This window comes from Lissotriton vulgaris, chromosome 10 (genome assembly GCF_964263255.1).
Source record: "Lissotriton vulgaris chromosome 10, aLisVul1.2, whole genome shotgun sequence".
NCBI lineage: Eukaryota > Metazoa > Chordata > Amphibia > Caudata > Salamandridae > Lissotriton > Lissotriton vulgaris.
The window spans coordinates 637,764,604-637,791,978 of NC_141698.1; the positions used below are offsets into that span (position 1 = coordinate 637,764,604).

The 27,375-nt window shown below is 42.7% G+C and overlaps 1 protein-coding gene across 4 annotated transcripts in view; it reads left to right on the forward strand.

The window, feature by feature from the left end:
* DPP6 (dipeptidyl peptidase like 6) overlaps positions 1–27,375 on the forward strand; it is a 2,152,278-nt gene that overhangs the window by 1,228,511 nt on the left and 896,392 nt on the right. For all 4 annotated transcript variants that reach the window (XM_086941474.1, XM_086941473.1, XM_086941476.1 and 1 more), the window contains exon 5: positions 18,537–18,611. In XM_086941474.1, coding sequence (XP_086797600.1) covers positions 18,537–18,611 — 75 coding nt within the window. The remainder of the gene's footprint in view (positions 1–18,536; positions 18,612–27,375) is intronic.

Sequence of the window (27,375 nt, forward strand, 5' to 3'; positions counted from 1 at the left end):
AGAGAGATTGTAAAGGCAAGGGCTTCCGCACAGCAGTAATCCAGCGGTTCGGTTTTTAAGGCTAGGTTAGCTCGATGTATAATAGCCAGCCCTCCTCCTCTTTTCCCTGATGCCCTATCTAGTCTTGTTACCAGATAGCCAGCTGGAGTAGCGACGTTGAAATCCGGGCCAGATGCAAGATCTGCCCAGGTCTCAGTAATAAACATAATGTCAATGTTTTGGCTGGTTATTAGTTCTGCAACGTCATTCCTGTGTTTAACGAGAGAGCGTGTATTTATCAGAATGCAGCTTATATAGGTAGCGCTGTCATCCCCTGAAGGTGTGACCAAGGAATGTTGGGAGATAGCAGGTGTAGTTGTGAACGCGCAATTAGAGCAGACGGAGTATAAAGAATTATACAGTGAACTAAAAGCAAAGAGGGAACATTTCTTGTCCGGTAATCTGTTGCCTATACTCAGGAGTTGTGACCTAGGATAGGTAGTTACCTTAGAGGGTTGTTGGGGTGAGTGGTGGGCAGAAGAGGTGGCACGCGGCACGAACCCGGCACGGACTGGCGCAGACTGGCACCCCTTTGGCGCGGCTTCGGGGCGGAGACGGCGCTCCCGCTGCGCTCTACCGCTGCGCTTCCGGGTGGTAACAATCAGATGTTACCACCTTGCACACGCCACATTTTGTTTAGGGTTTCACAAGAGTTCTGTTTTTCATACAAAGCCTTAGCAGATAAACTACACATGGAATAACATTTCAGGTGATGGCATATCATCCTTCAAAAGCAGGAAGTTATCAGCACTGTACAGCTTGCCTCCAAAGTGCCCTCACGCTCACATGATAAATCAGTTCTTGGGAACCAGTGTTGTGTATCAGCAGAAAACAGGAAGTCTAAGGGGAGCTTCATTCACATTAAAACACGAAAAACAATTTGTAAATGGTCACATCATATTCTTCAAAGCCCTCGATGAGGTGAAGCTTCAGTGAACGTGGGAATTTTCTTTGTGTAATCTGTAAATTAATCTGGGGGTATGGGACGAAGCGAAATTGTATGAAATTGGCAGTTTTATGAGCATGATAGTAAATAGAAAATACACAGCTTCATCAACATGTACTTACTTTGTTGCCTTTGGTCAGGGCCGGACTGCAAACCAATACCGGCACTGGCAAAGTGTCCCCCCCTTCCCCCCCCCCCCAGCCCCTGCCCCCCCTCCAGGGTGGGTTGTTGGGGGTGCCACCGAGCTGTTCGCCCGCGCCGGTTTTCGGCCGATTTTGTTACAGGGCCGATGCTACAAAAACGGCCCTGTAACAAAAATGGGCCCCAGGGGCCCAGAACCGGCACCCACCCTTGCGGCGCACCGGTGGATTGCCCGGTGCCCGCAACGGTCAGTCCGGCCCTGCCTTTGGTACTTTGCTACCGTGCTGCTGCACATTTAAATAGCTTTTGGCTCTGCCTAGTTAGTCATGGATAATTGCGATCGGATCATTAAAGAAAGGACCTGGGCTGGTCCCCCAGTGGCGTAATAAAAGACCTGCAGCCCCCGCGGTGCAAGGGGGGGTAGGTCCCTGAGCTCCAGGGGTACTCCTCAGCACAGTACCCTAGCGTGACAGTTCCTGACTGGGTCTGGGGGGGGGACCTTGATGTCTTATGCAGGAGGGGGCCCTGAAGTTTCGTTATGCTACTGCCAAGATCCGATCAGTTTGTTCAGATGCCGCAACTACAAATTCGATGTTTATTTCCCATTTTTCAGAGGAAAACTCACAATACGAATTATTTACCGCACCTTGTAAAATCCTGTGAGAAATTGTGTTATTTGTTGAGTGGTCTGTTAGCTCTTATCAAGCAACAGCCACAACCCCTGTCGGGGTGAACTGCAAAATTCACTAAATTGACCTGTGCTTAATCCTCTGGTAGCTTGGCACAAAAGCAGCCATGCTTAGCTTGAAGCCAATGAGTAAAGTATGTATGCAGCACCAAAAACAATAATAAAGTGAAAACACAACACTAGAAAAATCCCTCAATAGTAAACTAGAGTAAAGGTGAATAAATGATTTGACACCAATCTGACAAAAATCAAATTAATAGAACCAGAGTTATGTCAGTCACTCAGAAAATCTTTGTTCAGTTAATGAAAACCATAAAAGCAAACATCGATAACAATTTTCTAAACCATACATATCTTTCAAGAAAAAACATATGTATACAAAGTTAAATATAAAACACTAAAAGCAAATGCAGATCATGACAATAAACAGTTATTCAGGTGAACGTCTTCTCCTAATCCTAAAAGCACCCACCAGAAAACTTGTGATACTAAAACATATAAATTGACTGCTCAGCATTTGCAGGTAAACCAAAGCTGGACGGACATGCTCAAAACCTATCTCCTTCAATAAAGGCAGTATATAACATTGGCCTAAAATTATAAAATGATCACAAAACATAATAAAGTACATTATATTTTGTGGGGAGAAACTGTGACAAGAACAAGGCCCAATTTCATCTACCTGGTGTTTCCTTTGCGATACAGCCAATGGTTAGTGCAAATGTTTCAATCTAAATTTAGTCAACAAGGAACGATGGGGGGTAGATGTTAAAATTGTTAAGTAAGGTTCCACTGTAGGACATATTTTTAAAATATTATAGGAGCATACTGTAGGTTTAGATAATTCAAGTGCCTCCCTTTCTATACGCTTTACCCGAAAAGGATGCTCTTTCACCCAGATCAGGTCCCTCTTTGAGATACTGTCCGGATTCTCAAATATGTCAAGATGCCCCAGTTTACCCATTTCATTCTTGACATAGTTAAGCCATGGGATGAATAGAGCCCAGTCTAATAAATGGCAATCATATATCACTGCCTGGTTCAGAACCAGACCCGGATTGATCCATATCCTCGCCTATCTAAGTACAAGCGCAATTACTATATGGTCCTCAATATAACCCAAACCCTCTTCATGCGTGATATAGGAGGGCACAGACTGTGAGACAGCTCACAATAATTGTCTAGGAAATATACGTTCCGCAAACTCGAGCGTCCTCAGATACGTCCAACCCCAAACATCGCTTTTGTAACTGGTCATTGTGATGTACTTAGCCTGGTACCTGCCTGAACTGTCTTTGCCTCCAGTCTTTTTGAACTATACAGTCCCCCTCAAGGTTCTTCTCCCTGTTACTTACCAAACCCACTGTTCTTGCCATTATTAAATGAAAGGAAACTGACTGTCCTATCCCCATATAGTTATCACACCAAGCTTCAACTTCCGCATTAGTTCAGGTGTGGACTCAACAACCCCTTCTTGCAATTGAGGGACACCCATCCAGTACAGGAGCTAGCCGAGTGGACTTTGGGGGAAGATGCAACTTCATAGGATTTCCCACAGCTACATTATTTCTCTTAAGGGGTGTATCCATGGACCCTTGATTATCCTTGTGAATATCACAGGGAGGGTTTCCTCATTTATGAGCATTATGGGGGGGGGGACCTCCTTGAAGCTCACTCGCTTCACTTTTTGCGCTGGGATTCCACAGTTTTCCCTGGCACTATTGCTGGGCTTCCCCTAGTCTGTGACACTGCTGAAAGGGCTAGACCCACTCGGACCTTGCACACTCGGGCCGGACTGGGAGCCCAAAGCAGCCCTGGTAAATTTTGTCAGACCACCTCTGTATGTGGCCTAGCAAGGGAACGGAGTGAGCAAGCCTGCCCACTTTAAGGGGGGCTGTTGATACTCCCTCCCAAAAATACATGGAAACAAATTGCAATAATGGTGCAACACATTTTTCATTATACATTCAATTGTATCAGCGTTTAAAGCATAGCAAATAATGAACTTGGAGTTCACTAGGATATGACAATCTTTGTAGGGGCGACATATGCAAAAGAAACAATTGATGGACAGAATGCTGGACAATGCAAACATCCCCCCCAGTCACAAGGATCTGGGTTAAATCCATCATTTGTTTGCTCACTACACCACCGCAGTTTCGACCCAGCCATATGCAAATCAGGCTTGATCCTGTTCCTTGTGGGAACAGTCCAGCCCGAACTGCCAACCAAAGTCCTCCCTGGCCCGGAAACAAGCATCCGGGGACCGGTTTCAGGGCATCACCCTTCATTAGCCGTGCTAGCTTGAATCCAATGGTGTAGTAAGCATCGGACCCACATCTGGGCATACCCTTCCCACTTAGGGCGACATATGCAAAAGAAACAATTGTTGTACGGAATGCTAGACAATGCAAACATTCACCTCCAGTCACAAGGATCTGGGTTAAATCCTTCATTTTCTTTGCTCACGACCGCTGGGTTCAAACTGGAATGGCATGGTGAGCAAAAAACGATGGATTTAAGCCCATATCTCTGTCCTGAGGTAAATGTATGACATTGTTCTGCATTCTGTCCATCAATTGTTGTGTTTGCATTCGTCACCCCGAGTGGGACGGGTATGCCCAGACGTGGGTCCCGTGCTCTCCGTGCCACTGGAGTCAAGCTATCCTGGCTGAAGAGGGGTGAAACCCCAAAACCTGTCCTAGGATGCTTGTTTCCAGTCCACAGAGGACCTGGCCTGGTAGTTCGATCTCGACTGTTCCCATTGGGCACAGGGGCAATACTGGTTTGTATATGGCTGGGTTCAAACTGGAATGGCATGGTGAGCAAAAAACGATGGAGTTAGGCACAGATCTCTGTATTGGGGTGAATGTATGACATTGTTCTGCATTCTGTCCATCAATTGTTGTTTTTGCATTTGTTTTAAACCTTTGTTGGGGTCCTTCAATGATTACCTTATCATCATCCACCAACAGTGACCCTCATCCCTCCATAGCCCCTCCATAGTATTTATTTTGTTTTATAGCGCCTCTCATACGACTGTAGAGTGTCGGAGCAATTTACATCACACACACATAGAGAAAATGTTACATGAGACAAAGGGGACTACGTACGAGGTGTAGGCATTTTTGTGATTTCTTGATCTGGAGAAGCACCAACTCAGGATTAAAAACGTAACACTATGTTAATGTTGGCTTTACTAATAAGAATTTATTTCTACTCAAACAAGTCCTTTTTAAGTAAGATTAGGATAATGAAAGACTGGGAAAAAAACATAATTTTCAAACCTTTACCATACAGTTTGCATGAAGGTCTTTGATGGCAGTTCATAGCTGACTAGCTAGATCACAATTGCAATTTATGAACTTCAAAATAACAAATGGATCTCTGTGACAAAACCAGTAACCAGAGTTTTGCACATGTAATCTAGTTCTGTGATTTGCGTGATGCACGTTATGCAGCAGGCATGTTAACCCTCTGCGCTACCTTAGATGAGTCAAAACTAGACAAAACTCAGATTCCTCTCCAGCAGGAATATTAATCACCAAAGGTATCTTGACACTTTTATTTTTGCTGGAAAATAGAAAAAATATTCCAATACACAGGGATGCTGGAAACGAAAGTGAATGCTTAGTGGATTATGCCGGCCTACTGATTTTGTTCCTGGGGCCGATATTGCAGCAGTGCTACAAAACTGTCCCCCAAGTAGCAAAATGGACCCCCCACCATTCCAGTCTCCCGGGAAAACTCCAGATGCCCGGTACGGCCAGTCCAGCCCTGCGCACACTGCACAACTGAGGTTTGCTTGGAGTCCAAGGGCATCTCCACACCCCTACTCCCTACTCCTAAAGCATTCAAATGGGACACAGGTGATTCAGTGGCACTCAACAATTTTGCACGCATGCCCTCCAAAGACCTAGAAAACTTTTTGACAATCTCATCATATTGGGCTTTTAGAGCCAAGTCCAAAATCAGTTTTAATTTTGTCTCTAGTTCTTTCATAACTGCAGAAATTACGCCAGAGGGCAAGGTTGTAATGGCTATGTAAGCTTCATTTCCCTTATTAGGCTTAGCTGGAATGTCGGGGAGAGTGTTCACTATCTTCATGGTTCTCTTCTTCTTGGGCCCTTGTGCCTGCTGATCAGGCATGTGGGTTGCACCTACCAACTAAGTCTCAGATGAGGTACCCTGCACTGTCATGTTATCAGCATCTGACGTACCCCTGCATACAGTGTCCCGGATTAATGAGGTACCCCCCCCTCCCTCGGACCCAGATGCTCACTAGTCTCCTGGTGACCTGAAGGAACATGTGAGAGGGAGCTATTTCTCTCTCCCTGAACCAGTATAAGCTCAGCAGTCTGTATTTCTTCCATCAGGGCCCCTAATGCTGAGGTAGGATATTAAATAATCGAGTTACGCTTACATGGATTTACTGAAGTACCCGAGTCAATATCTGGGAAACTGGATGACTTTCTTGTGCCCATTTTGAGACCCTGATGCAAACCTAATTGGGGACCCAGGCCCGGCATCTTCTGGCCTCTGATGGGCATGGACAGGCCTACCCTTGACCTGGGCGCCCTGTGTTGCGGTAGTGCAGGATCACTTTTCAGTGCATGGCTGGCCCAGCCCCCCTTTGAACAGCACACAGCAGCAGTGAATCTTGCTGCATTTCTAGGTGGGGGATGGAGTCGCTCAGCACAGGTGAGGTCCCAGAAGGTTGAAGACCCCCTCAATGTGGCCAAAGAAGTCCCACGCTGCAGGAAAGCAGGCTCGCTTTTCAGAGCTTAGCTGGTCCTGCCCCCATGAACAACACACAGCAGCAGCACCTCTTGGCGCGTTTCAAGGTGGGAGATGCAGTCCCCTAGCACAGGTGAGTTACCAGGAATTGGAGGCCCCCTCAATGTAGCCAAAAACGGTCCCGCACTGCGGCATGGCAGCAGCGCTTTTTAGCGCTTGACTGGCCCTTCCCCCTTTGCACCGCAGCAGTGCCTCCTGGCGCATTTCAAAGTGGGGAATGTAGTCCCCTAGCATAGGTGAGGTCCTATGACATTGGAGAACCCCTCAAACAAGTCGAAAAAGATGGCTGACCATGATGGAGCATGAGTCAGATGCAAAGAGTGGATTGGGCCGGTAGGCGCTTTCCTTGAGACCTAGAAGAAATTTTGAAGAAAATGTTCTGAGAAGGTAAAGTTCAACTTGGCAAGGCTACAGGTGATGTCCGAATAGGAAGCAACATAATTGGGGAGCTTCTGGATGCAGCCATTGTAAAGACTTCTTTGTTAAGACATAGTCACTTTATTGGAAGTCGGAAATCTCCAGCGGGACGAGGCTGGATGCTATAGCCGATGAGAGTTCCACGAGGCCAGATACCCCTTTGACGAAGACCGCTGAACATGATTTGCTGCTGTGAGAATAACGTAACAGAAGCTGCAGCAAAGTCAGGCCAGCAGCGATGCACCTTGGGTGGATAGAAAAGCAGATTAGTCCCGGTCCCATCTCGGTTCTCAGAGTAGTTTTTATCCCAAAAAAATGCAAGTCTCAAGTTTTGGAATTTGGATACCGGTTCACCTTTAGCAGCACCACCAAGGGCCCATGACTGGAGAGGCAGCCCTTGGGGGGATATGACTTCCTCAGCCTGGGTCCAGGTGCGGGTTCAAGATGGTTGGATTCTTTTCTCTCGCTGAGGCTCTTATCAGGAGGCCATGAAACAAGCCCTTGGAGTCAATCTGGAAGCCCTGATTTCAGCAATAGAGCACGGCTCAAAAAGCTAAACAGGCCTCTGAGGATTAATGGCAGAATTCAGGGAGAAAGCAGTCCTTCCAGGTGCTGCAAGTCTGTATTTTGAAGTACACAGCAGGCTACAGCAGTAGACAAGTTGTCTATTAAGATAATCGGTCTGTAGTTTGATGGGACTGAGGCATCTCCGTTCTTGTGTATGATAAGTATTTCCGAACCTCTCCAAGTTTCTGGTATTTCTCCTCCATCAGCTATGGGCTTGGACAGAAGGATTACATAAGGGGCCCACACAAGCGGCTCTGATTTGTACAGGTCACCAGGTATTCGATCAGCCCGCGGGACTTTTGCTTTTTTAAATCTATTAATGTCCTTAAGAGTATCATCCAGGCTAAAAAAAAGCGCCTCCAGTGATATCATGACATGCTGTCTCAATAAGTTGGCAATGGGGTTAGCTGTCTGTAACATACTCAGGGAGGATAACTTCTCTTAGGGCAAAGAGCATAGTGCACATGAACAAACCGTTCTAGAAACTTATATCACCTAGACACACGCAGACTTTGAAAATGTTTGCAGGGAGAAATGGTGAGCCTTTTCTGCTCCAGTGGTAGTGGAGTATGTGAGGAAAATTGAGCAGGGAAGTGCTATTGATATACCACATGCACAGTAAAATTAGTATGAAGATAGTGAGAGAACCCAACAGGAAGGGATTCATTATTATGCTCATAAACCACATTTCATCCTATGGTACTTTTACATCATTATGTCGTCTTCAACCTGAAGAAATTCTGTTTATAAAGAGGACTTGTGGAAGCAACTCCAAAATATATTCCTGTATTTCGTGACTTCCTAATAACCCACATCCATTTTTTGCTGTCAACTATCCAGGAAATCTTTCTGTGTAACCTGGATATTGGGTGCACCAGAAGAGTACACCTGTTTATTTGCATACCTTGGACAAATTATATCAGTTTTCATAATTGCTTGTACCCTATCGGCTTCCTCCATTGCTATCCCTGACTGTATCTTCTCTGCTTTCAGATTGCATTAGAGGTGTTGGGCAGCTAGATACATCTGCAGGCTCTGCAGTTTATGTATTACAAGAAGGGTGCTGAAAACAGAAACAACTACAAAATAATAAACAGATATACACACAGCAAAGAAACTAAACAAGTTACTTGTTCACAGTGATGAAATTCGACAGGATTGCACTCACAGATATGAGGCAATAAAGAAGGCCAAACATGGCTTTGATGGTGGTGTGGTAGGCAAAAAAACGATGGATTTAGGCCCAGATCTCTGTACTGGGGTGAATGTATGACATTGTTCTGCATTCTGTCCATCAACTGTTGTTTTTGCATTTGATTTTAAATGAAGCAAAGGCTTGACAAAAATCTAAAATAAATTGCAGTCATACAGTGGCATTGACGTTTGAGATGTTCTGTGACAACGTTATAGCAACCTCTAAACAGAAAAAACTAAATTATGACCAGGTTTGTGTTGTCCTCCCTCCTACCATTATAAACAACAAAATGGCCGGCTGATATCAAGAGGTGCCGGTGATCCGGCGTGGATAGATTTCCTGACGATAGCAGGTTTCTCAGTGGGCAACGTGATCATTCAGGACACGGATGCAAGAGTTGAGTGGGGTAGCAGGTACGTGTGAGAGACGCTAACCCCAGGTGTGGTTTACCAAAGAGTGGAAAGCAAAGTGGATAACCCCTGTTTGCCCTGAAGAAGTTGCGTAAATTGATAGCAACGAAACATGTTGGCGACACTGATTCACACAAGATTTTGCTTGGTGTGAGTCATTTTAATTTGAAATACTCACAGCCCAGAATAAATACATAGTGGCCAGTGAATCCTTCAATTTTAATTGTGTGAGATGCACGTTTTCTTTTCTCACTAGGGGTTGTTATATGTGCACACTACAATAGCAAAGGGTTTACGCTACCTTGCTATCGTAATAACATTCAGCAGATCGTGGGACTGATGTTAAGTAAAAGCACTGTTTTATGTTGGTGGTCTTTTTCTTGTGTTTGTTCTTTCTTTCCACTGTTTCAAGAGTGAGCTACCGATGATGATAAATGGGTACACTGGCAATTGCTAGCCAGATAACCCCATTGGCGGTTCTTCCGTGAGGGGCTCACTCTTGTTGCCACATTTTTTCCACTTAAATTTTGGTGTGTGTTGGTGGTGCGACAATTTTATTTTGAACTTGTGTGTACCTTAATAAATTCTGACACATATACAGTTATGAATAGCCTAAAGTCGGTGGGCTTGTGGTAGTAGAAATTGTTCACCACTACATTTCGTGTATATAAATTTGGAATAATAAATGTGTCAGGAGGGAGAGGCCATTTTGTTGTTTATTACAGTTTTGAGTGAGGGGCGGCCTGCTCCCTCTTCCATCCCCTTGAGGCTCCAATTAATTTGATACTCCCTCTATCATACCATCTGTACCACATCAATTGATCAAGAGTGTCCTAATAGCCCTGGTGACCCAGACAACCTTGTGGCTAATATATATTTGAATTGGTGTAGTCCCTTTAACTTCCAGTGTCATATACAATTTCTTTGGGGACTAGGCATTTGTTTCTTCTAGGGAACGTTAATATAGAGCACAGTCTGTAATAGGGCATATAAGAAGGGTGCATATCTCTAGGGCTGTGCCATGAAAATTCATAAAATTTCACAAAATTACTCTTTTAGGACAATATGTTGTTTACCAGTGACATGTAAAGTGATGCATTTTTCTTTCCCTATTGTACAGAGCCAAAGCCCAATCCATTATTTTCTTTAGCATCCTTCATACATGTATGTAGATACTTCTAGTGAACAGCAAACAGACCCTGTTTCTAGCTATCCATGCATTACAGGGTCTATCCCTCACAACCGTGAGATTAAAATTGGACACACTCTTTAGTCTCCAACAAACCTCAGAAAAGGACTAAGGTAAAGCACAACAACCAGTTGGCAGAGGTATGCACACTGTCCAAATAGGGACCACAACCTAGTCTGGGTAAGTCAAATACACACCTTAAATTAACATGGGCACCCCCCCCCCCCTTGTAGCTTGGCACAGAACAGTCAGGCTTAACTTAAGAGGCAATTTGTGCAGCACTTAAAACAGTAAGACAGCAAAAACACCACACAAAAATAACCCACACCTTGTTTGAAAAATAGAGCTTAATTTATTGAACAAAATAAGACCAAAACGCCAAAAATCCAATAGGTAGAATCGGAGGTATGAATCTTTAAAGAATATCTTGAAATCTAGTGCTTAGAAACATAAAGCGCCAACCGGGGCTATTTGGTCGCGCTTGACCGGGTCAAATTTGAAAGTTCAGGCCGACCGCGATGGAGTGTGGATCGGATACAGGGACCAATTTTGTCCTGCTGCAAAAGTAATTTAGATGGAGGAAATGTGTCAACCTCGAAGACATGATGCGAGGACCCGAGGAGGCACTTTGTTGCTGTTGATCCTGCAGCTGCTCATTGGTCATGAGCTGCGCAACATCGAAGATGCATCAAGAGTTAAGATGCAGTGGACGTCAGGGTAATGCATCATCACCGAACTGCTGGACTGGTTCTGATGAAAGCAGCACAAAGTGTTGCTTGGGCACAAAGTCGGAGATGCGTTAGAAACAGGGGACGATTTGATGCACCGTCAGCGATGCAGAGTCCTTGGTTCGATGAGCATTTGTGATACATCAGTGGCAAGGGAAATGCACCAGTTCTGATCAGCACAATGCCATGGATGTATGGATTTTGCAGAAAGCAGACAGAAACCCCACTTCTAAGGGCCAGGATTAGATTGCCACTACTTGGCAGGTCAGGCTCCCAGTTGGCAGAGTCCAGAGGCTGTAGAAAGGGTGTTAAGAATGCTTTAATTGTCCCTCAGACTTCAAAACAGGAGGTAAGCCAGCAAGACCTTGGGGTCACTTTGGGTCTGGGGATCTAGAGATGCAGGTCCAGTCCTTCTCACACCTATGCACGGAGGGCATCAGGGCAGGCACAGCAAAGCAAGAGTCCAGCTAAGTCCAGCAATGTCCAGCAGAGTGACAGTCCTTTCAGCAGCATGACAGTCGGAGGACAAGACGGAGCTCCTTCTCCCAGGCAAGAGCTCCATCCATTGGGGTCCACACTTCTGGCCCACAGGGCTTGGCCCTCCCCCCGCCCCTGTGACATCTGTAAAGAGTCTGGGAGTTATCACCGACTCCGAACTCTCACTCAAAGCCCAGGTGGGGGCGGTGGTCTCCTCCTGTATGCACCAGCTCCGCAGGATCAGGAAGGTCGCTTATCTCCTGTCCCCCGAAGTCTTGCTCCAAGTCATCTTGGCCTTGGTCCTCTCCCGCTTGGACTTCTCAAATTCTTTATATCATGGTCTGCCCAAAACCCTGCTTTACAGGCTGCAGATCGCTCAGAACCAAGCGGCGCGACTGGTCTTCAGGATTCCAAAATGGCAGTCGGCCAAGCCTCTCCTTGCCAAACTGCATTGGCTTCCAGTGAATCTCAGGGCAGCCTTTAAGATCGGCTGCATAGTATTCAAATCCCTGACTGGCCCCTCTCCTAGGTTCCTGAAATCTCTCATCACTCCGTACTGCCCCCCACGCAATCTCAGATCCTCCCATCTTCATCTCCTTGCCACCCCCTCCTTCAAACTCGCGAGGGTTGGAGGTCGGAGCTTCTCACATCTTGCCCCTACACTTTGGAACTCTTTTCCTCTCTCTCTCAAATCTGCTAACTCATTCATCCTTTTCCGCAAATCTCTCAAAACTTGGCTTTTCCCCCAATCTGGTTAATCTCTATTTGCTATCTCACTGAATCCCAATCAGCGCCAGGAAACTCACGGTGTAAGTGCGCTTTAAAAGAACCTCCTAACATAACATAACATAACAGACCTTCTTCCTGGCAGAATCTCCTCAGGTCCAGAAGTGTACTGAGATGGTATTGTCAAGGGTCCAGTACTTATACCCAGTTGTGCCTTTGAAGTGTTGCATGTATTCTGCTGAGAAGCAGAACTGCGCTTTGGGAGATAAGGATGTCAGAATGTAGTAACTAAGTCTCTCTGCCACGTCAGTACCTGTAGGCCCAAATCCAACTAGCTCACAGTGCCACACCTGAACTCCTAACCTTTCCAGAGTAGCAGGTGAATTTGGCAAACCTAGAACCTGAACCTCTAGTCTTCAAGGAAACCGTGGTACGTTCTCACTCATTCAATCCATAGTATACAAGGAAAGACACAGAGGACGTTTACAATATATTTATTTAAATTATCTTAGCATGTTTTGAAGCAAGTGTGCTGCGATTAGTAATCAAATACAACTTAGCAACATCATCAACATTACTAGCAGGCTGTAAACAATGAACAATCCAACCATGGCAACTAATATATCTATCTAGGCCTACCGTCACTATGTGAGCAGAGGGATATATTAGCGATCTCTGGGGATTAGCACCTGGTCCCGTACCTGGTGTGTGCAGTTAGGTGGTCCGCCTCATAGGTTTAAAGGCATTTAAGGCAAGGCTGATGTCTTTGTTCAAGGACCGGTCTCTCTGCACCCGTCAGGGGGCGAGACATGGTTTGTATATATAAGAACTATTGTGTTATAAAACTGGAGCTGTGAAACCAGGTTGTGTCTAAAAATGTTAGGAGATGTTGCTGACGAGGCATAAGAAAACAGTTTACCATGTTGTTCAACCTTGTACAAAATATTCAGAATCCCAAAAAGAGTCACTGAATAACAAAAATTATGTGCACCATATTTTTAAAAAAATATCATGTCATGAAAACAAATGTATTATATGTGGCTGTGCAAAGCAAAGGCAGCCTAAAGCAGCTAATACATGTAGCCAAGGGAGAACAAAAGTAGGCCCAAAAGGGAAACCACCACACGGGAGACTTCAAAAGTAGACCTTTGAGGTGCACAAGCTATCTGCCCTTTGTGCCCTGGCTCTAGACTCACTACAGGGGGTTATCAAACTCTATGTGTGGGAACAGTCACAGCCCTATCCAGGTGCAAGTATCAGCTCCTCCCTTCCATCCTAACCAGGATGGCCCATCAGCCTGGTGATGGCCATCAGGATGTGAATGGCCCATCAGGCACACCTACGCTCTCTTTGCGTGTGGCTGTTTAGATGGAATGCACAAAGCCCAGCTGTCACCAACCCCAGATGTTAATTCAGAGACAGGCAGAGCCACTGAAAAGTTAAAGTAAAATAAATGCCAGCTTTCCAAAAGTGGTATTTTCAGACTTACAACTTGAAATCTGACTTTACCATATGTTGGTATTAAAATTGTGAGTCCAGAGACACAAAAAAAATCTATATTTTCTCAATTGGAAATTACACTTACAAAATGTCAAAGGGTATTCCCAATGTTAACCTATGAGAGAGATAGGCCCTGCAGTATTGAAAAACAAATTTAAGAGGTTTTCACTACCAAGACATGTAAATCTTAAAAGTACATATCCAACGTTTTAAATACATGGCACCCTGCCCTTGGAGCTGTCCAGGCCTACCTTAGGGGTGACTTAGATGTATCAAAAGGAAAGTTTGGTTGGCTAGATGGTTAACTTGCCAGGTCAAAATGGTAGTTTAAAACTGCACACAGTGGCGGGGCTACTGATGTGGTTGGGACAATCAGTGCTGTAGGCCCCCTAGTAGCATTTAATTTACATGTCCTGGGCACAAGTAGTGCAGTTTACTAGGGACTTATAAGTAAATTAAATATGTCAATTGTGGATAAGGCAATGCTACCAAGGTTTAAGTACAGAGCACCTGCACTTTAGCACTGGTTAGCAGTGATAAAGTGCCCAGAGTCCTAAAGTCTACAAAAACATATTCAGCAAAAAAAGGGGAGGAGGAAGGTAAAACGTTTAGGGGTTACCCTGCAGAAAGGGCCATTTCCAACAGACATCATGGTGGAATATCCAACAGCTCATGGGAAGAAGAGAGCCAGATGTACCATAATGATATGCTAGCAGAATTCACATGCAATATGCTACAACAAAGTGGGATGTTACACATCTAGATATTTGCACTTATGTATATTCCAATTATAGATGTAGGGGGAGGGCGTTATAATGTGCTGATTATCCAACAGTATTCCTCTTTATAGTAATTCCTACTCTTCCTCATTGAAGTCATTGCAAGATGCAGAGACTGAGTAAGTTAAGGAAAGAATGCAATGCAATGCTGTGTCTAAATAGGGTGCATTTCTGAAATATTAAGCAATCAATAAAGATAGAGAGCAAGAAATAAAAACTCACATCCCCTGTGTTGTGGTAGGCCCGCTCTGAAATTCCCCCCAGAAAACATCAGGACTAAAGCTTGGGTTACATGTGACATTTTACAAAAGTTAGGAAAGGTACCTCCCATTGATGTTAAATGAACACTGCTGTTTATATCCTACAAGCTGGCTGCCTTCTTGCAAAAAACATGTTTAGAAATCATCTCTTTTACATTTGTTTAGTCTTAACCTTTCTTGTAAACATCTTTGAGTTGTCTCTCCGAGCCACTCCTTTCGTTCCACCTGTAAGCAAAAAAGATCATTTCCTTAGCGTTATTAGAAGGTGCCTGTCAGAACATCTTTATTTAAAGTAACATCCTGTATTCAAATATTTCATTTTCTTATTTAGAGTTAAAGACATTGCTCACAGACTCCTAAACAAGCTGTAAACTGTTCGTGCCACAATGTTGTTCAGTAAACTAAGCTTCCTACATTTTAATGCTTTAGCATACTACAAGCCTGTGAGAACAAGGAAGATCTTCATGAAGTTATATATCTGATTCTACTTTTATCACACTCATCTGCCACAATTAAAGTTTATATTATTTAGTTGTGGTAAAAACCCTCCTGCTTGATTGAAGCACCTCATGAATTTGAGACATATCTTGCCTTTTTGCTTCTGTCAGAACCTCATAATGTGAAAGAGTTCTGTCAGAATCATATAAAACCACAATCAAACTATAATTTATAAACTTTTCTAGTACCCTATAGAAACGGTACGAATTCTTGTAACCTCAGACAGTGAAGTAAAATCTGGAGATCATTCACTTCTTCTCTACATTTAGGAAATGTAGGATCATCATATAGAGAATTATTTGATTGGAATATATTTATTGTTGAAAACATATTTATGGGTTAAGGTTAGCATGTCTGGTAATATTTTGCAACATGTTTAGCAGTTTCCCATATTCCTTGATGCAAGCGTTCTCAGTAGATATTACATTACATTTTGGAACTTTGCATTGCATCATTTCTCTGGCCACCCTCCGTAGGTGTGCATACCAATTATTATTATTATTATTTTTTTTCTTCTTCAGAACATCTCCTTTATTGAGTCCCAACAGTTCAATATTTGTACTTCCTTGTTTGAGATCTACAAGATTTTGCCAATGTTTTGCAGTTTTATGTCATGATGTTGTGTTGAAAAATATTGTCAAACCAAATGTTAGCCAAAAATATTGGTTATTGAAATATTCTTAAGGTAGGCATGTACAGATGAGGATACATTTACCATTCCCAATACCAAATCTACATGAATTGGAGGTATACATTATGGATATACGTTACATAGAATTAGGACTAGTACATTTATACTTGCCTATATGTACTTTCCTTCATGATATTGTGATGTGTTAGTTGGCTACAATATTTCTGAGGAAATATATTTTAATTACAGTATTTGAAATACAATATTGTGGTCTTATCCTTCAACCTAATAAATGTATTAGCATATGAAGTTTCTTTTTTATTTCTCAGTTCTCATCTTGGCAGACTTTGATCTGTTGATCTTTAAGATATTGTGTTAGCATGCTTATACCACCTGTGAACAATACTTCCTTCAACTTATTACTCAGCAAAATAATATATTGCAGAATACCGCTTAGAGTTTCCCTTGATCCCTTCACACACTGGGAATGGTACATTTAAACATACATACTTCCCCCCATCAATAAAGTGTATAATTCTCTTGAATTTACCAATTTGAAAATCCTTGTGTCTTCTTCAGCCCAGTAGCCCAACGGTAAATGTGTAGTTTGATTGGGCCCAGGCTCTGTTTTGTAGTTGTCATTTAATCTTTTTTCCAGCAATTCCATGTTCTTTAATCATTCAGTGAAAGTTGTTAGACGTAGATTGTAAGAGAATGTACACCTTGATACAGTTAATTTCAAGTTGCTGTACTATTTAAAGTCGTTTTTAATTAATCCTTCACCCTGCCATACATTGTCTGCATCAACTAATTTTCCTTTTGTTTACCAAAAACACCAAAACATCGAATTTCATCGATATGCATGACATCACTCCATTGCAGGGTTTATTCTTTGCCTTGTGTTCATTTCTTTCATATTTCTGCTAGTTTATTGCCAAGGCGCTCTCTGTTTATAACATGATTTTCTTTTGAATATAATCCATTATTGAGGGAGGAGAGGTAGATATGTTTTCCGATTTGAATAAAGCGCTTGATATACAGAGTGATGAACCAGGAGATGTGTGAGAGCTCTGCCTTGTTTCCAGCACTGTTGCTACTGTGCAGGAGAGTTTCTCTTTAATAATGTAGCAGGTGCAGCTCAATGATAAGCTGTATTGATAACTCCAATCAGATACCTGCTGAAGCCAAAATAGGTTAAACCTTTCAGAGAAACCTCCAGCTGATTGTGTAAAGGATTTCGTATGCACCCTTTGGAATTATAGATAAAGGAAGTGACACCTACATGTTATAACATCAGAAATATCTTAGAAGGGGCAGACCGTGGATTGGAGGAACTATTGATCAATTACCTGATTTTTGGGGAAAATATTGCTCATTGTAATGCTTTGACAAACAGCTAACCTTGGTTCATGTGCTTCGCATATCAAGTGAATTCAATCAAACATACAATTAGTTAACATGTATACTTAATACAAGAATTATAAAGGAATTTGAAGAAAGCATGATCTAGATTATTATTTGGATCAATGTTTGGATTTCACTATACAATGAAAGTAAGATTTAATGGTCGAGGGTAGTAAAACATTATTCAAAATGTTACTGATTTTACCTCCACCTACCACTGAAACAAACCCTATTTAGAGGTCATCAGACATGGCATGCGTGCAGGCAAAGGGCTGCTGAAAATGACTGGAGGCTGACTTGACAATTTATTACTAGTGATATACCACCATTTTCAGTGTTTCATTTTTCCTGACACACTGTCATGTTAACTTTATAAATAAATAAATAAATAAATAAATAAATAAAAAAGGGCAGTCTGTCAGAGAAATGCACAAAAATTACCTTGAAACCCTTGAAAAAAATTCTCAAGTCAAGTCAAATTGGTGAAACTTTTAATGTGGACATTGGAAACTTTACTTAACCCTACCTCAGAGGTACATTCACAGTGTTCTATTTGGATCTTTGGGAGCCACACTAAATGGGCAGAGTCACAGGGGCACGCCACGAGGGTGAGGAAATGTTGTAGTAGCGAGAGGACCTGTTATGAGCGAGCTGAGTCGGACACTGGGTATATTTCCCTACGGTCCGTTCCACTGCTGACTTGGCAAGCCCACCAAGGAGGCATTCAAGTTAAAATGTACTGACCGTTTTTCCTTTGGTGGATCAGTGGTGTTTATTCCACCTCAGTTATACCGGGTCTGGTGGCTTAGTTGACTAATGTCTCCCAAGTAAGGGCCTGTGTTTGACCTCATGGTCACAGGTTCAAATCCTGGCGGGTTCATTCAGCTTTTCATCCTTGTGATGTCGATAAAATGAGTACCATTGAGTTGGTTAACAATAACCATCTGTTATTCAGCACCAAGATAGCCGTCGCAATGAATGTGCACTTTACAAATACATGATATGTTATGCTAGTGAAAAACTGGCCCAACTGCAGGTCTGTAAATTAGGCCTCAGGTGTAACAGCAGTAGAAATTATGATTTAAATTGTTGATTTACATTGTTTTTTGCTGGCTAATAATTTGCTTACATTTCTTTTCACTAGGAAACGTTCAAGGTCAGCAAGTATGATGTGTCCCCAGACTTGAAGTATGTGCTGCTTGCATATAATGTTGTGCCAGTAAGTAATATTTGTTTATGCTCTTTCAGTTAAAATTTATTATTGGATTATACAAATGTAATAAGTGACATAACTATATTTCGTTGACATGGGACTTAAACCTTGGCTTCTAGAAATACCGTCATTAATAATGCTGGAAGACATTATTGTTCTATTTCAGCCTTTGATATCCTGTATTAAATACACATGGAAATATCTTTTGTTCTTTCTTTGTTGATTTCAGTCTTTCTTTCTCCCTTTCAATCTGTCTCCCTTTCTTCCATTATCACTTTATTTTTCCTTTCTTCTTTTACCTTTCTTTGTTTTGCTCTTTCTTATATACCACTTGCTGTAGGACTCGCAGGATGTGTCAAAGAAACAAAAGTAAAAATACAAGTAAGGGAAAGATGGAAAGAGAAAAACCAGAACACATACTTAAAGTGAACAATTAACACCTGTCACAACTCAAAATATCAGATATGATTCAAAATATCTTTGCAACAATCTATGTGAAATTGCGATGTTTTAGATGGATGATGCAAAGATCCTCATGAAATCTGTCACAAAAGGGGGAATATTTTGTTCAACAGTGTGTGAACTCAACGTAGCTACATTCTATCCAATTGTTAGAAAGCTTTTAATTGTTGGACTCTCAAAGTGTGTTTTGACTTTTAGTACTGTCTGTTGTTTTTAGCTTCTCTGTAGCCCACCTGTCTTGGATTTACCCCAAAAGGGATAGCCCAGTTCATTCTACTAGATTCATCCCTTCCCAACACCACTATAAGCACTTTCACTGTGACCTCACTGGGGTTTACTGAAGTGATGTATTTTGAGAACCCTATGACAGAGCACGTTTCGCTCCCATTTCTAGGCATAATCATGCTTCTTAGGGTGACTTATTTTGATGGCACAAAAGTGGTGGGTGGAAATTCTTAATTAAATATTAACTGTTGTTAATAGAGTAGGGCTCATTTAATTCCATAGATTTTAACGTGCCTGCACCATTCCAGACTGCAACCAACCATATGCAATCAGTAGTTACCCGGCCACAAAAGCGAAATATCCAGCCGAAACGTATACTCCAATTCCTTTATAAACTGTAACTCAAACAACCCCAGATGTATTTCTGTATGACGGTCTGAGTCTCCATGAAAGAGCAGTCTTCTGACCCACGTATATGCAAATCCATACCTTTTGAATCAGCGTTCTTAAACAACACATGAGATGGATGTGGTGCATGAAACTATCTGAACCTTCTTTAATTAGATTGGACTCCTTCCATCAGTTGTGTAGCTAAACTTAAGGCCCCTGTGGTGGCCCTGCATTTGCCACCCCGCAGCCATGTGTAAGAGCGGGTGGCCACCCAGCGTCAGCGGCAGGTAAAAGCGGGTTGAGGAGGCCGCTGCCCCAAAACTCGTGCCCCTAGGGACGGACCGCCTCCCCTTTGATAGCCACTGCCTTCCATTGCTTTTAGGTCTGTTCTATTACACACAAGAATCTTTACCATTCTAATGCTATGCAATCATTTTGCAAAACGGATAGCAAATACTTGTTTTATTCCATATAGGTACCCTATATAGGCGCAGGTAACACTGCAACCTTTCCCCTATATCCTTCCCTACATTGCATACATAACAGTTCATAGGGACTGACCTTTTACCTAGATATGACACTGCATTCAGAACACAGGTTTTCCCTAGTTCGAAACTCATACATTATGCATGAGGCTTCTTGGAAGCACAGCAGGACTGACAGCAGGACGAACATCTCCTTATAATATCTCTGTATAAAGTTCAGGCCCGACGTCATCCTTTAGGCTGACACAGTAACACAGCAAGGTAGGACCCCTGGGGAGACCCGTTGGTCTTGCTTAGAGAGACAAAGGAGACTGTGACTTCCCTGCTGACACATTGACCAGAGACGCTGAGGTTCCTTCATGCAGACACTCCAGCTCGCAGTGGTCTAAACATCCCTCGCGGACTGTCCAACTCGAGACCAGGACGGGGTCCCATATTCTCTCCTTACTCAGGTAATGGAGTTGACTAGATCCTAGAGGGATTCTAGGCATAACACCTACACAGATGCTAGGTGCATATAGTTAGGGAGGCATTTTGGGAGTACACATTTATTATCATTTATTTTACGTACTTGTACATATTCATGATTTCTGCAAGATGGTAGAACTATACCATCCCTTTACTTTCATAGAACTGCTAATCATATATTTCTGCTACTGTCTAATGATTGTTACAGCACATCTATTCTGAACTAGAAGGGGTAAGTCATGGCATTTTGTATAAAAAGAATAGCACTTTAATTATGCCTTAAACATAGATATACTCACATACAAATATAATCCAACAATGGAAATTGTGCAATTAAGAAAAACATCAAGTATCACAAATGAAATACAAGTAGCATCACTAGGCATCCATTTTACTCCACTGATAAATTCTATTTCTAATCATTAGTTGTTAGGAATTGCTATGCTATTAATAATCTTATTTGAGAAACAAAGATTTGTGATCTTCTTGTCAAAAAATAACATCCCATAAAGTATTGTGTGTGATCACTAACTGATCACTATATTTAAAATGATGACTGCAACCTTTGGGGAATGATAATAACAAGGTAAAATCTAACATGCCTGTTTATTTAGTTAAAAGTTGTTCATTAGGTGAAATGTTTTTGCATCTCAGTGTATGTACTGAGTGTATAATGACAATATCTTCTAAACTGGATAGCTCATGACTCAATGGAGCTAATGAGATCTTGTCACCTTATTTATGTTCAGAGGGTAGATGATACATATTGGTAGTACAGATGGCAAACAGAGGTATGATACAAACAGTAAACATAAGGACCATGCAGGACTTCTTCAAACAGTGGATCCCAAGGGCAAATGTTCTTCAACCCAGGCCGCTGAGGGTGGCAATGGGCCTGTGATTAAAATCACTCTAGTTTTAGGCTTAGGTGTGATTGCAAAGTGCAATGTGGGCCAGTGCCTCAAAGAGGAACATGCAGAGTGTGGTTACAGGGTAGGACTGTGCTCGCCAGGCAGATCTGATTAGCTTACCTACACTTGTTGATGGGACTTAGGAAGCTCTCCTCCATACTCTGATGAAGTGTAGCGAAACACTCTTGGTACACTGTATCTGTGACAGTAGAGACCTCAGGCTTGCTGGTGGCTTACACACCAAATGGTCTGCAAAGGTATAAGCAGCAAAACTTCAGCATGGGTTCAGTCTAATTTCTAACCTTGAGAAAAGAGGTAACAATTGACTTCACTCTCTGAAGTCAAATGAGCATGGACCATTAATATCTGTATTGATGGAGGACTTCCCTTTACCTTTACTGCATACGGGCTCTTGTTTAATACTGCAAGGGACCATTTAGAGTCTGATGAAGTGGGAGCACCACTGTCAACCAATGGTGCACCAGCTTTCCAAAATTAACAGTTGTCCCACTCTGTTTAAAATCGTGGTGCAGCCTAACCTGGCTGAAGTGATGTAAACTCTTAATCTGATCTGTTCGCCAAATGGTTGTCATGTTGTATTGACGCTTTACCTCACCCAATTTAGTAAACACTGACTGGTTTTTAGGTATAATGGTTAATGAGTGAAACTCAATAGTTGAAATTTATTTAATAGATCATGTATTTACTCTATACTTTTGTTTCAGTAGGCATTCTTTAAAGGCCAACACGAGTTTCATGATAACATGTCCCTTAATCTGGGCCATGTAATAAATGTTTCACTATTGCTACTCAGACAGTTTATAAAGTAAGGAGAAAATATTTTTTCATTATGTATTGCGTAAGTAATGCTCATAAACTGGGTTCTGTCTATTATTTATTCATCTGAAGTGTCAACTTGTAATTATTTTGGTACAATGGCCGTAAGCCGGATTCCATCAGGGGTTCAGTAAACGTACAAAAGGACGGTGCACCAGAAGAAAGTATCCAAGAGCTCCAATTCGTATTAAACAATTCCTTTATTCAGTTCCAATTAAAACAAACTCCTCAGCCAACACGTTTCGTTCACAAGGAACTTCGTCAGGGCTATTTTATAAAGGGGAATTCCCTAAACCTGTGTCCGTTCGTAAAATCTGATCGGAAGTAATGTGAAAGACCGCTTCACAGTAGGCCAATACTTTGAGTGGCCATTGGGCAAAGTGTGTATATAGTCCTCTAAGTGTTGTAACAACATCAATTAGGTATCCCGCCGTATAATAGCTTTGGGAAAGTCTGAATCGCGGTCGCCAATTCGAGTGGCTGGTAGTGCAGTAAGTAGTAAGTTACGACTTTTCTACTTACTGCACTACCAGCCACTCGAATTGGCAACCGCGACTCGGACTTTCCCAAAGCTATTATACGGCGGGATACTTAATTGATGCCGTTACAACACTTAGAGGACTATATACACACTTTGCCCAATGGCCACTCAACGTATTGGCCTACTGTGAAGCGGTCTTTCACATTACTTCCTATCAGATTTTAGGAACGGACACAGGTCCAGGGAATTCCCCTTTATAAAATAGCCCTGACGAAGTTCCTTGTGAACGAAACGCGTTGGCTGAGGAGTTTGTTTTAATTGGAACTGAATAAAGGAATTGTTTAATACGAATTGGAGCTCTTGGATACTTTCTTCTGGTGCACCGTCCTTTTGTATATGAACTTTGGGATCTGCTTTGCAGGAGAGTGTTGGTGCAGCACACTCTGGACGTACTGTGCACAGTACATGAACACATATATCATACTTTGAAAGTACTTGTGCATAACCTTGGTCAGCCGTTCTTGTTCTTTTGTAATTGACAGGGGTTCAGTAAACGCTAGTTTCTCTATATAGGGCTGGGCAACCTTCACTTTTTTGTTTTTTAGCCAGATGAAAGGCATGGTGGTCCCAGAAGGGGGAAAACATAGTGCCTATAACTACTAGGAATGGAAAGTTGAAGGTGCTCAGTGACTTGCAGTGTTTTCACTCCCTGTTTTGTACTTTACACATCTAAATGAGTTGAACTCAAAAATGCCATTTCTGTGAAAGAGTTTGTTCTCACTACTCCAGCTTCTATAGTACCATGAACCTATAACAGTATTTCCCAAACTATTAGTTGCAGCCCCCTGTGGGTCACCAGCCGATTTCTAGTGGGTCCTGAAAGAGAACTAGCGCATTCTTTTAACACAGGGATTGGTGTTTACTTTTCCTTCTCCTAAGGCAAAGTGAGAGGAGTTTTTAAAGTGAACTATGTGACAATTGTGCTAGGGTACATGGATTGTGAAAGGAAAAGCTCCAGGATGTCATTATTTTGTAACATACAGCACATTTTAAACTAGAACTTGTGCCCTCCCCATGTTCTGCTTATGACCTCACATATTGCATCACTCATGACATGTTCTATGACTTAATATCTGACATCTCAAATGTCATTATTGATGACATCACTGATGACATCATCCAATGAGTGTATTAGTTTGTTTTATCGTTTACATAGTGGAGGATGACTACCATATTACTTTTCTACATAATTCTACACTCCAGATAATTTGTGGAAGTGTTTACAAAACGCTTGTGTTTCTAATGCCTCACAGGTGTGTAGAGGTATTGCACATGTTATAAATCTTTGTATTGAACAGTAACTCTATGCGCACATTAGTGCAGACAACATGAAAGAATGAAAACAAGACTGTGTTGCAATATGGGTAGAACAAACACAATAATTTGAAATGGGCAATATATCTGATGTGTGCGCTTAGTGAATACTGCCAGTGTTTCTAATAACGTAAAGTTTTGTTGTGGTAAGACATGCTGGAGGACAGAGAATCGGTCTTCCTAATTAATTTGTCATGCTTCCCTCTTCAGCTGTGATATATTTATTAGTTACCTCTAAACATGATCTTTACTTGCTAGCTGATGTCAGTTGTTCCCTCTCTTTACAACAGTATATTTAAAAAATTCTCAAGATTAACGTATTAGGCCACTTTTTGGTTTCATAGGCCACAGCTATTATAAATGTTTGTTAGTTACTTCTCTGTTATGCCCAGAATAAGCATTCTTTCAAGATGGTTTAGAGGTCTTCTACTTTTAGAATTCAACTTGGTGGAAGAGGTGTGGCGTAGCGGCCAGGCTGCCTGACTTCGGACCACAGGGTTCACAGTTCGATCCCCGGCTCCGGCGGTAGGTTAGCCCAGCACCATGTGACTCTGGGCAATAGCTTGCTTAATCTTCCTACGGCCCCCAGCGCCAGGACACCTCCGTTGGAGGGAGCTGTGCGCATTACAACTGCTGGCAGGCATTTACTTAAAGAACTGCCATCAACAATTCCAGCCTTTTAAACAAATGTGTTTAAGTTCCAGAGGTCTTGCTTCAAAATTATTTCTGTCAAAATGAAACTGAAACATCTCCCTTAAAGGATTATATTTGAGGTGATTGATTAAGTTAAAATATGTTTTATGGGTTCAGGCACATTTTTATATGCATGGGACTAGGCTTGAAAGCTCAAATAAATACTTGTTTGTATGTATATAGGGTTTGTATTTCACGGACCTCCTACTAAAATTGTAGTATTTATTGGGGTGGTTCTGCTAGATCAGCAAATGTTGTTCCGGAGCCTGAGCACATGGATGAAGAAGGCCTGTTACCTTATCTTTGTTTTGTACTTCTTTGTCTTCAGTCTTATGGTGCCCAGACTACCACTGAGCTGAGATTCATTAAAGTCCATCAGCGAGGTTGGTAGGGAGCTGGCTGTGATGGCTTTGTAAATGCAGCTGGGTTTGAAGATGTTGTGGGAAAACAAGCAGAGTCCCATCAGGGTGGTGGTGATGTGGCCAGATTTCTGGAGGACTTAGATGAAATGTGCAGCAGAAGTGAGGATACCCTTAACAGGGAACACTGTTGGAAAAAATTAAGAGTAGCATGATAAAGTATATAGTCCTCAATCTGGTTTGCAATGTCATACACAATTAATTAAAAATAGTTACCTCTTTTTATCTTACAACATCATTACTTTAATTTAACTATATTGTGTGAGATTGGGTAATGTATAATTGAAAAATTGGAACTAAAAATTATTCAAGTAAAGGCATTGGTTATTTTTTTATAAATGTGTTAGTACAACAATAAGAGTTTTTTGTCTTTATTGTACGCATAAGGGTATGTTTACAAATTGTTCTGTAAAAAGTTTTAAAGAGAAAAGTATGAGGTATTTTTGGGCTTGACACGCCTACATCACCTGTCTCAGGTTAATGACATGAGAAGCGGAATAGCTTAACCACATTTAAGTCTAACTTTTTTCAGTTTTTGAGAGAATATTGCGCAGTGTATTACGAAATTCTTTCACTGAAAAATCATAACCTAATTAGTCCATGTTTGTGGGACATTTATCCCATGAGAAGGGGTTTTGAGATAGGTAAAGTTCAATGTGTAGCTGTGTTCCACAGTGAGTCATTCAACAAGCTACTAACAAACAAATCCGTAACTGAAAAATCGCTATTCAATCAATCATTCAATCAATGCATTTCTAAAGCGCCCTACATACCCATGAGGGTCTCACGGTGCTGGGGGGGGGGCTGCTACTGATCGAAGAGCCAGGTCTTGAGAAGTCTTCTGAAGGCCCGCAGGTCCTGGGTCTGTCGTAGGTTGGTAGGGAGAGCGTTCCAGGTCTTGGCGGCGAGGTAGGAGAAGGATCTGCCGCCGGCAGAGGTTTAACAGATACAGGGGACTGTGGCGAGGGCGAGGTTGGCAGAGCAGAGAGTGGGGGTGTGGAAGCTGAGTGGGTCGTTGAGGTATGTAAGTCCGGTGTTGTGTAGTGCTTTGTGTGCGTGGATGAGGAGTTTGAAGGTGATCCTCTTGTTGACGGGGAGCCAGTGTAGGCCTTTCAGGTGGGGTGTGATGTGGCTGCATCGGGGACGTCGAGGATCAATCGTGCCGAGGCGTTCTGGATTCGTTGTAGTCGTCTCAGGAGCTTGTTGGTAGTTCCTGAGTAGAGGGCGTTCCCGTAGTCGAGTCTGTTGGTGATGAGGGCCTGGGTGACGGTTTTCCACGTGTCGGGAGGGATCCATTTGAAGATCCTGTGAAGCATTCGGAGGGAGTTGAAGCAGGACGCAGAGACGGCGTTGACTTGCTTGGTCATGGAGAGGGTGGAGTCGAGGATGAACCCCAGGTTGCGTGTGTGGTCGGTGGGTTCCGGAGCTGCTCCTAGCGATGTGGGCCACCAGGTGTCGTCCCAGGCTGATGGGGTGGGTCCGAGGATGAGGACCTCCGTCTTGTCTGAATTCAGCTTCAGTCTGCTGTCCTTCATCCAGTCGGCGACAGCCTTTATTCCTCTGTGGAAGTTGACTTTGGCGGTGTGGGGGTCTTTGGTGAGGGATATGATCAGCTGGTTGTCGTCGGCATAGGAGATGATGTTAAGGTTATGTTGTCATGCGACGTGAATGAGCAGTGACATGTAGATATTTAACAGCGTTGGGCTGAGGGAGGATCCCTGTGGGACGCCGCAGATGATCTTGGTGGTTTTTGAGCGGAAGGGTGGGAGGCAGACGCTCTGGGTTCTGCCAGAGAGGAAGGATGTGGTCCAGGCCAGGGCCTTCTCTTGGATTCCGGCGTCATGGAGGCGTGCTGATAGAGTGCAGTGGCAGACCGTGTCGAAGGCTGCTGATGGGTCCAGGAGGATGAGGGCGGCTGTTTCTCCTTTGTCTATCAGGATCCTGATGTCGTTGGTGGCGGCTATGAGGGCGGTCTCGGTGCTGTGGTTGCTGCGGAAACCGGATTGGGAGGGGTCCAGGATGTTG